General features: G+C 40.9%; 1 protein-coding gene across 1 annotated transcript in view; it reads right to left on the minus strand.

Annotated features, from left to right (window-relative positions):
- LOC113273312 (glycerol kinase-like) overlaps window positions 1–10,824 on the minus strand; it is a 36,105-nt gene extending 25,281 nt beyond the window's left edge. Inside the window, exon 1 of the mRNA XM_026523052.1 lies at window positions 10,730–10,824. Within this exon, the coding sequence (XP_026378837.1) occupies window positions 10,730–10,824 (95 nt within the window). The remainder of the gene's footprint in view (window positions 1–10,729) is intronic.
- Window positions 10,825–11,362: the final 538 nt, after the last annotated feature.

Genomic DNA, 11,362 nt, shown 5'->3' on the forward strand with positions numbered 1-11,362 from the left:
GTCTATCCTATTGGGCTTGGGATTCAATCCCCAAGTCCCCTATGTTTCAAGACAAGTTTATCCTCCCTCTAGGGGCTCCTCAGCCCTTCTAAGGGGAAACTATTTTCATGTATCAACATATGAAAAGATGAATTCAGTTTTGCTATCATATTATAGGTCGAGGAACCTATTTGTAGCAGAGGTAGTTAATACATTGATCTCCAATAAGTGGTGATGGTTGAAGAGGAGTGTAAGAGCAGTAAAGTAGGGAATCGTGGTTGAACCATATCCGCTTTGGTAGGGAGACTTGGATGATTATCGGATCACTACTCCATTTACTACTTCAAATGCCAGTACAACTTACTCGTTCTCTCATCGTGGATGTATTACTGCTTCGCACGTGTTGTAGACCGCCAGAATAAAACCCTAGTGCATCCCTCATGTGACATGGTTGACATCTCATGTGAATTCTGCTTTACAGACGTGTATTTATTTAGTCAATCGTTGACCTAGCTAGACTGCCAGTATTAACATATTGATGTATTGATCATGATTCTCAATGATGAAGTTGGCGTGCTTCGTTATTTTTTATCATTATGAATGAAGAATAAATTATCATCTAAGATAATAATGATGCTTTATGGATCATATATGTTGAGAGTTTGATGATTGTGACATATCATTGTGTCAGCTATGATAACAATGATAATCATATGATTAGGATCGATAAGCATATGTCTCATGAGATTACTCGATCGATCATAGACCAACATATATTTTGACATGTCAAGCATTTGATATGAAATCGTATGACTATGTATATTGCTGAGTGATTATTATAGGATATTCATCCTCGATCCACCATGTCATGGATAGTCTGAATGACAAAATAAAAATTAAAATATTAAAATATTAATTGTAAGATCAATGAAATATTGGTTGACAGACCAATGAAATATTGATAGTTGAATCAATTGGATTTGATACTGATAGGAAGATAAATATAAAATGTTGCTTCTCAAAGCGATTAAATTAATATTGGTATCCGGGTCAATATTGCTAGTCAGAGCAATTGGAATAGTTCTTGTCAAAGCAATTGATTTATTTATACTCGAAACAAATATTGTTTTATCGATGAAAGTATTGACAGTAAGACCAACTATAACATATCAGTAGATGGACCAATATAAAATAATTGGTTAACATATTGGTAGCTGGACCAACACTTTGTGTTTGAACCAATTAGAATTATGCTCTACAGAGAACTAGGTAGTATAACTTAATATGGTAGATCGGGGCTGACCAATATGTAAGGGCCTGCAATTGGTGGGTGAGGGACCAAGCGTGTGGTGTATGGATAATCTTCCAAGTGGAACGAAGAGGTTTTACCAAATGGATTATCGATGATTAGTTAAATGGTGGAGGACAAATTAATGATTAAGGAAGAAACAACCACCACAGAAAAAGGGTTCGACCATGGGGGTGTACGGACGACCATGGTGATTGCGGACTATTCCTGTTTTGTTTTTTAGTTGATCTTTCAAGCATTATTTTGGTGCTTTCAAAAGAGTTTGATCTTGACTAAAACACCTAATTACGCTTTGAAGACCAAGTATGATTTTTCTTTAAGGACCAACATTTAGAAATATTCTATTAATAATGTTTTAATATATTATATGGTGTAAAGACCTAACGGTAGCGAGACCATTTGCTTTGTAACCATATGGTCTATGGAGCAAGATTTGATAAGATATGGTAAATCAAAGAGTTTGATTTTAAAGAGGAAGTCCTTTGAAAAGGAAATATTAATAAAATATTTAAAATAGAAAATAAAAAGGGGTTGGTGCCCAGCTTATAGCGAGGCTTCCAACTAAATCCTTGTATGAATCCTGATTATCTTTTATTAAAAAGTAAAAGGGGTGGAGACCGACCAAAACCGGCGGCATGGCCGGCATCGATGTGGATTTCCTTTATTTTATTGTTATTATTTGAAATCCTTTCCTCTTTTGCTCAGACTTTCATATCATTTGTAATCCATATTTTGGAATGATGTTTGAAGCATTATTGTTAAGTACACCCATACTATTTTTTCGGGGCTGATTGGTGGTGACCAGTAAGACCGAAAGACAAATATTTATTATTAATTCATAGGATTTAGCTGAAAACACTATGAATTGAAGTAATAAAGTATTTTGGGGATATTAAAATATTTTCTAGGAATCCAGTAGATGAATATAACACTAGAATTTATTTATAAGTAGCTATATACTAGTAGGCAATCTATTTAGGAGCATTGTATTGGTACGGGATGTCAGAAGTGTCTGAGAACTGCTCGGTCGAACTCACAAGTTTTTCTATCTCAAGCTTTTTGTCAATGTTCGATGAAGAAAAACTATATCTTGATATCTAGTCTACGAAGTCAAGTCTTGGACTAAGTATAGAAGTTGGTAGTTGAGTATCAAATATCACTGAATAACCCTTGAAGACTGAAGTTCGAAGAAGACATTTGGAGAGATTCACCAACAAGTGTGAAGACTGAACCATTCTATGTAGTCACAAGCTTTACCCTTCTATCTCCTTCTAGTAGATTTATTGCAAAGAATAAATTTCGAGTCAAGCTTGTCTTGTTAAACATCTCGAAATATGAATCAATCAATGGATGTTCATTGATCCTATGCGAACAAGTGGAGACATAATTTTTTTCTCTCATCGCAAGCACAAGATCTCACCAAGTTTTGCACCAATGAAACCAGGAATTCTTGTCTCAAAATCGAGATACATTATCCAAGAGACGTGCCTACATTAATAGCAGTCGGTGCAATAGTATTATCACGGTGCAAAAAAATAAATAAATTGTTGTACTGCAAACAAGAATACCTGTTACAACAAACATATAACTTGAAACTCGTGATATAATCATCAGGCATCCTTCATGTTCGACTATGGAAAATTATCGTCCAGCAACACCAATACGACAGACGGGAAAATTATGCGTAGCGCGCCTAGGCACGCAGAACATAACTTCCCCGATGCGCCATGATGATGCTAACTTCCGGGCTTTAAAGCTAGGCAAGTGCACGTTCATTTTCCCTTGCAAGCATGCTCGTGGAACATGATGCAGCTAACTTAGATCCCACACCGTTCTAACTTTCCCTTGTTCTGCAAAGGTCGATGCACCTTGAATGCATTACTGTCTTCCGAGTCTTTTCTAGACATAAGGCATACCTTGAACTTATGCATAGGTCATTGCAACTTATTTACAAATCTTTACTTAGCTTAGGCACTGCTGAGAGCATGCACTGGTCTTACTCATGTCAAAGGCGCATCAATCGGGCTCATGCCATACTTTCCGTAGGCTTATGTAAGATCCGCTAACTTTATTATCCATTTAGCTAACTTGCATAGGTCATTAACGACCTAATTCCATCTCCCTTAGGCTCATGCAAGCTCCGCTAACTTGCATACTGATATAGCTTACTCTCGAGGACATTCCCAATGCTCCATCGACATATGAGTAAGTCGAACGCCTTAATTGGAAGTATGAGCATTCAAAGAATGGAATGAAACTTTCCTCATCAAGTTTGGCCACAATCATCTCTTGCATCAAACTGCCGAGTCAGATGATATGAAAGGCCAATGTGTCATAATCATCTCTAAATTAGATGATATGAGCGACAAAGTGTTGGACCGTGAATGATACAACTCATTGCGGCTTCCTACTTATACTTCCCTACTCTAAAGGGATCAATCACTGACCGTCGTTCATCCTCGAAGGGACAGAAGCTTAAGAAAACTCGTTTGCAAGGTCATGGCCAAGCAATAATGGTAATGGCCTTGTCCGTATAGGACATTCTATCAAAATGCATTCAAGTGATGTATATCTTACCCGCGGCATGGCATAGTAATGTCCATGCTTAATATGCTCCATTGGCAAGGCTACGCAACTATAAATGTGGCCTAAGTATCATTTATACTCTTCCAGCAAAGTTATGAAGCTTACTTGGTGCATGGTTCGCATATGCACACTCAACCAACTATCCCTCCCTATAAATGTTTTAAAGACATTTTTAGAACTTAGATTAGGGGAGAAAAAATCATTCATCAAGTCCCAAGGCCGTGATGGCTGCACATTACTACTTTGTCCAACTGCATTGTATGTCCGTGATAGTTGTACATTCAGTTCTGGTTGACATGCCAGTTTCAATGTTCGGCCATGATGGATGAACATTTCCTGAGCCAGGTCCAGTAAACGGCCGTGATGGCTATATTTTTGGTTTTGTCCCATAGGCCACTCCACTATCCAGCCGTAATGTTTGCACATTTCCAAGGCCATCCTGCTCTGTCCTGATGCAACATAGTGATGTGATATTAGTCCTATGCCAATGACTTGGTAGTGTGTTATTTTAGCACTAACTTTTCTCAAGGCCATCTACCCAACTGACCCAATGCATCTTTTGATGCGTGATTGGCGTTTGGCCAATATAGCTTTCAGCTTACATTCTCTTGGTGCCATATTTTCCTTGACCAATATGACCATGCAATATGTCATTTTTGGCAGCATATTGGCCTAGGCCAATGTTCATTTTACTACGCAACAGATACGTTGGATGAAGCTTCATCTCAGGACATGATGCATTTTTGAGCATACGACATGCTAAAAACATGGGGTGTTACAATCATCACCCTTTAAAAAAAAAATCGTCCCTGAAATTCAAAACAAGAGTTATTGTGGACAATTTCTTCGGTTTGGATTCCTGAGCAAAAATCCCATACCAGATGCTCAGAGATCACGCAAGGTTTCTTCAGTTTTTCATGGAGCATCAATTAGGAACTTCTGAGCATACGTCCCATACCGCATACTCAAGAATTTAAAAAGAGTCCAAAACGTTACCAAGAATCTCAATTGGCCAGTTTCCAAAAGATATCTCAATCAGGTATCCTAAGGGGCGTTCTATACCACCACTCAAGAATCCCTAAAGTTCACAGGTTGAAAAATATCATCGTAATGACAAGATCTTAGCACAGTACTGTGTGTAACAGGATCCAATTGCCCACCGCCCCTGACGATCATCCGGGTTGCTACTCGCAAGTGGGATGCTAGACGGCCCGACAATGCACACTGTTTGCCAGTTTCCAACATGAGGGGATGATCAGTTCCATTGTACGCCTACCGTTCCGAACGGTCTTCCAGTTATCCACTCGTAAGTGGGGTACAACTTAGGCCAAGATCTCACAGTACTTAACAAGCTCATATCGATTCGCATAATAACTACCATAGCAGTTACAAACTCTTTCCGCGCAAAAGTTAGCCTAATCTCCAACTTTAAATTTTCCATTGAAGGAAAATACTAGCAAATGAGTCCACTCCGCACAGTCTCTAGAGTTATAATGGAATGCAACTTTTCTCATCAAGTTTGGCCACAATCATCTCTTGCATCAAACTGTCGATCCAGATGATATGAGAGGACAGTATTGCACAATCATCTCTAAATTAGATGATACGAGCAACAAAGTGCTGCCCGGCAATGATACAACTCATTGTGGATTCATACGTACTCTTCCCTACTCTAAAGGTATCAAGCACTGAATGTAGTTCATCCTCGGATGGATAGAAGCTTAAGACAACTCGTTTGCAAGGCCGTGGCCAAGAAATAATGGTGACGGCCTTGTCCGTATAGGCCATTCCGTCAAAATACATTCAAGTGATGCATATCTGGTCCGCGGCATGGCATAGTGATACACATGCTTAATATGCTCCATTGGCAAGGCTACGCGGCTATAAATATGGCCTAAGTATCATTTATACTCTTCCAGCTAAGCTATGAAGCTTACTCGGTGCATGGTCCGCATACGCACCTTCAACCAACTACCCCTCCCTATACATATTTTAAAGATATTTTTAGAACTTAGATTAGGGGAGGAAAAGTCATTTATCAAGTCCCAAGTCATGATGGCTGCACACTACTAGCCTGCCCAACTGCATTGTATGGTCGTGATGGTTGTACGTTCACTTATGGCTCACAGGCCAGTTCCAATGTCCGTCCATGATTGATGAATATTTCCTGAGCCAGGTCCAGTGAAGGGTCGTGATGGCTGCAGTTCCGTCTTTGGCCCACATGCCACTCCACTGTCCATCCGTGATAGCTGCACATTGTCAAGGCCAGTCTGCTCTGGCCTGATGTAACTGTTTGAGGGTGAAAACAGTTTCTGCTGGTTTCGGTAATTTCGTGTGATGTGGGTGAGAAACAAGTCTAAACCCTAAATAATGTACTGCAAGGGAGTACTTTAGAATCGAGAGATCAATCTGTACAAGCCCGGCTTAAACCAAGAAATGGTCGTTCCAGACTTGCTTCGGTCACAAAGTGGAGGAGAAGGGTTGGCTTTGGAGAGGGAAGCGAAGAGAGTGTTGAGACCAGGATAGTTGATTCTGGAAGAGTAGTGGTTTGACGACTTGTATCAGAAAGTGGAAAGCTAACAGATGAAAAGCTAGAAAATGTTTTCTGAGTGTTGTATGCTCCTGACCCGAACTTGTTGTTCGGTGGAAATAGGTAATGCCTATTTATACAATTCGAAGTGAAACGTACTCTAGTCTCATTAATAAATGGAAAACGGGTGAGTAAATGGGAGGTGGTGGTAACCGGTAACGCCTGGAATTGATGTCACATAAAAGAAAGAGTTTCACCATTACTCCCTGTATTTACTAACCGCCTCATCCTTATGACACTTTCTTATAACGGGCGTAGTGTACGCCGCACGCTGTAAACCGCCAAACCAATACCCAATGAGCATCCCCCAGTTTGTGACATGCGTTGATGTCTCGAGTGTTTTCGTGGAAAACATGTAGCATGTTGTTGTTGTTGGAAAGTTGATCTTGGGAGACTTGTCGGATCGGTGGTGACCTTCGACGGTCAAGATTTTGCATCTTAAGAGGAAAGGTAGCCGCTGATTATTGTAACCCTTCGTTTGGTATGCAATGGCATGAAAACATGATCCGTATGGCTTTAATATGGCCTAGTTTAGGCGCGGAAAAAAGTTAGGGTTTTGGATTTGTTTAGGCGCGACCAAACTAGGGCCAAAGGTTTCCATGCGTTAGATGGTAACTTTGGACGGCTAAATCTGCACCTTAGATGAAAAAGTGGTTGTTGATTGTTGCAGGTCTTCGTTTTGGTAGCCGTATAGGGAAGGACGGATGGTATGGCATGGCAAGGTGGTTGGCATGCCATTGGCACATGTGGCATGGAATTCCTTGGCACGGTTTGGTGTGGCCAAAACTAGGGTTTTGGGCCAAAGGTTACCATGCGTTGTTTGGAGACCTTGGACGGCTAGGATTTGTATCTAGGATGGAAGGGTGGTCGTTGATCGTCGCACGCCTTCGTTTTGGTAGCCACATGGTATGGCGTGGCAATATGGTTGGCATGCCATTGGCACATGTGGCATGGCATGCGCGGTTTGGCGTGGCCAAAACTAGGGTTTTGTGTTAAAGGTTACCATGCGTTGTTTGGCGACCTTGGACGGATAGGATTTGCATCCAGGATGGAAGGGTGGCCGTTGATCGTCGCACGCCTTCGTTTTGGTAGTCGCATGGGGAAGGCCGTCATGGTATGGCGCGGCAAGGTGGTTGGCATGCCATTGGCACATGTGGCATGCCTTGGCGCGGTTTGGCGTGGCCAAAACTAGGGTTTGGGCCAAAGGTTACCATGCGTTGTTTGGCGACCTTGGACGGCTAGGATTTGCATCCAGGATGGAAGGGTGGTTGTTGATCGTCGCACGCCTTCGTTTTGGTAGCCGCATGGGGAAGGTCGGCATGGTATGGCGCGACAAGGTGGTTGGCATGCCATTGGCACATGTGGCATGGCATGCCTTGGCGTGGCCAAAAATAGGGTTTTGGGCTAAAGGTTACCATGCTTTGTTTGGCGACCTTGGATGGCTAGGATTTGCATCCAAGATGGAAGGGTGACCGTTGATCATCGCACTCCTTCGTTTTGGTATTCGCATGGGGAAGGACGGCATGGTGGAGCCAAAGCCAATGGCGCGGATGGCTTGGCATAGTGGGGCCAAGGGTTTGGTACGGACGGCTTGGCATGGTGGGGCCAAGGATTTGGCATGTCATTGGCGCATGGTGCGGCTAGCATGGTTGGCATGCCTTGGCGCGGTAGACGTGGATGGCATGGTTGGCATGTCATGGAGCGGAGATGTGGCTGGCATGGTTTTCCATTGGCACAGTGGTGCGGCTGGCATGGTTGGCATGCCTTGGCGCGGAGATGTGGCTGACATGGTTTGCCATTGAAACAGTGGTGCGGCTGGCATGGTTGGCATGCCTTGGCGCGGGGATGTGGCTGGCATGGTTTTCCATTGGCACAGTGATGCGGCTGGCATGGTTGGCGTGCCTTGGCGCGGTAGCATGAGAATTAGGGTTTGGCATAGATGATGTCGGTCAATGTTAAGGGTTCTGCCGTGGAATATGACACATAAAAAAAAAGGTACTCTGCTAATTCTTACGTAGGCATGATGATCGATTCAATAAATGTGCTAATGGTCATAGTGACGTCATGTCAGTTGTACGGTTTTACGATTTTAACCCTAAGCTAAAAACCACCATCAACAGCAACATAGTGATGCGATATTGGCCCTAGGCCAATGACATGGTCATGTGCTATGTTAGCACTAACTATTCTCAAGGCCATCTACCCAACTGACCTAATGCATCCTTTGATGCGATATTGGCTTATATAGCTTTCAACTTACACTCTTATGGTGCCATATTGACCTTGACTAATATGCCCATGCAATATGTCATTTTTGGCAGCGTATTGGCCTAGGTCAATGTTCCTTTTACTACGCAACGGAAGCTTTGGATGAAGTTTTATCTCAGACCATGGCGCATTTAGGAGGAGATGATTCATTAGATAGCTGGAATTTCCTCGTCTACCAATAACGTATCACGAGGAATACCACTGAGTCATCCAACAGTTGATATATCATCATCATAAATCACAACTTCCATCTAGAACACATCTCGTGGAAATTGTAGAATCATCCATCGGCTGAAATCTCATCATCTAGCACAAGCGTCGAGGAGTGTTTTAGGAATATATTTGCTACAACACCAACTTCTAAAACATTGGGAAGATATCATGATCATGTAGTTCTCTATTTTTTTTACCATGATAAATAACCCTGTAAATATTCTTTTCTTTTTTTTTTTTTAATATATCCTTCCTCTTTCAAAAAAATAAAATAAAAAATAAATTATTTTTTGTTTTTATAAAGGACCATTGCTCTTAAAAATGCTTTTATGAGGTACCATCCTCCCAAAATCTCTTCACACCTTCACAATCACAAAGTGCCCGTCCTTTTTCACGGTGGCCTAGTGAAGAAGACCAGTCTAATAAGTTTTATTTGTCATATTCGCGACTTGCTACAATTTTCCTTCCGAAACATTCCAAATTATATGACACTAGTGGGTCACCCGTGCATTGCACGGGCTTAAGTTTGTTCGATAAAAATGGGAATATCACTTATTAAGTTACCAATTGACAAAATATTTTCCCTTCTTTCCATCTCTTCAAAATTTGGGTTTGGAGAGATCATCACTTTTTGTCACAGAATCAACAGAGTTTGGTGAGATTATCAATTGGAATCTAATTAGTGTTTCCATTGAGTTCTTCTCCTTTAGACCCATACCAAATCAAATGAAAATAAATCCAATAATAACAAATTAAAAGTTGATATCAGAAAGATTATAAGTAGTTACACTCCTGCATGATATCAGCACTTCCGGAGTACCGTGGCGTCCAATCTCCGTCTCTTCATCGTTATTCATCTTGATTACCCTCGTCATCTTCGTTTTTATCATCAGTATATTAGATAATGGTGCCATTTCATCATCACTATCTTCGACCAACGGGGGCATCTCATCATCGGTCTCCCCACCCTTCTCGTCTTCGATTCACTTGTGTCGATTAACATAACGGTAGTTGTTCGTCATGGCCCTTTAGATCCTGTCCCAAGTGACCGTCAGCAAGCGTCTTTTCCTGCATCACATATATTTTTTTGTTTCTGCATTGAATAAATTAAGAGTATAACTGTTACACAAATCAAATAAAAAAACTAAACCCATCAAGCGTTATATATAATTGTAAAGATACCCAGATTCATTAGCCTAGCCTGGAATGGTCAACAACTCTAAGTAACATACTCATACGTAATGGAATAATATGATATATTGGCTCAGAAGGACTCCTTAGCATCAATAGCCAGCATGCAAGTCAATGTTGAAAAACCGATGTCAGTGAATATGTTCGTATATTCTCTTCCAGTTCATTTAGGTTACCCTTAAACACCAATCAATACAGTTAACACGAACCATTATAGTTGAAGGTCGGAAGAAGAGTAAACAGAAGGACAATTTACAGAAATAGGCCTGTTTTTTTTATGATCTGCAAAATTAGGCATGTCTTTTTATTTATTGCAAAACTAGTCAAGTTTTGACCAAAAGTGATGGATGGAAAGTTAGTTGCAGTTATCTGCCAACTGTCAAAATTTCTCAAGCTTGAAAGACGTTTTAGTACTTCAATGTTCCATCAACTACGCAGATTGTCAAAATGGAGCTAAAATATATCAGTGAGTTGACTCGGCTAACTCTGATTCAGACAGAGTTTTGGATTTTTCTGGCGTTTCTTAGGCCGAGTTCAGGCCGATTTCTTCTCATTCCGGCACAATCATCTGCAAATTGAAGCAACACCAGAACCTTGTTCCTGCAATTATTCTTCGTTTTTGAATAATTACCTGATTCAGAACAACCCCATCTCTTTCTGCATTTTCAGTCATTGCAAACTGCACCATCTGTAGCTGTACAATCTATTGCAGCAGCATCAACAAATTGGCATTATGACCTGCAATTCATAACCATCCATCTAACTCATTCTTCATAACTCAGGTCAATTCCTTGTTCCAGTTGCAGAACCAACTCAAAACCACCAACCGCCACTGCAACAGCAACAGCAACAACAACCTCATAATCTTCATAACCTAATTCAGCTTCAGAAACCTTTCAACTCTTCAGTTGCTTCAATCTGCAAAATCCTTCAGTTCCAAATCCCCTTCTCAATTTCAGATTCAAACACGATTAAAAAACCTTAATTCCTAATTTATCTTCTTCGTGAGTTCTTCTTGAACAACAACTTCAACTCAATCCTGTGGAACTCAGAAAGGGTCACCAACAACAGCAGTTCATCATCTTTTCTTATTTAAACCCATCTTTTCAAAAATCCACAAATTCCTTCCCAGATTCATGTGGAACTTCGAATTGAGTACAACCCATCTGTTATATTCCTGAAATCTCTCTTATCCATCTTTGAATCAAGTTACTAGACTTCTTTTC

The sequence above is a fragment of the Papaver somniferum genome, chromosome 4 (assembly GCF_003573695.1).
Source record: "Papaver somniferum cultivar HN1 chromosome 4, ASM357369v1, whole genome shotgun sequence".
In the NCBI taxonomy this organism is placed as follows: domain Eukaryota; kingdom Viridiplantae; phylum Streptophyta; class Magnoliopsida; order Ranunculales; family Papaveraceae; genus Papaver; species Papaver somniferum.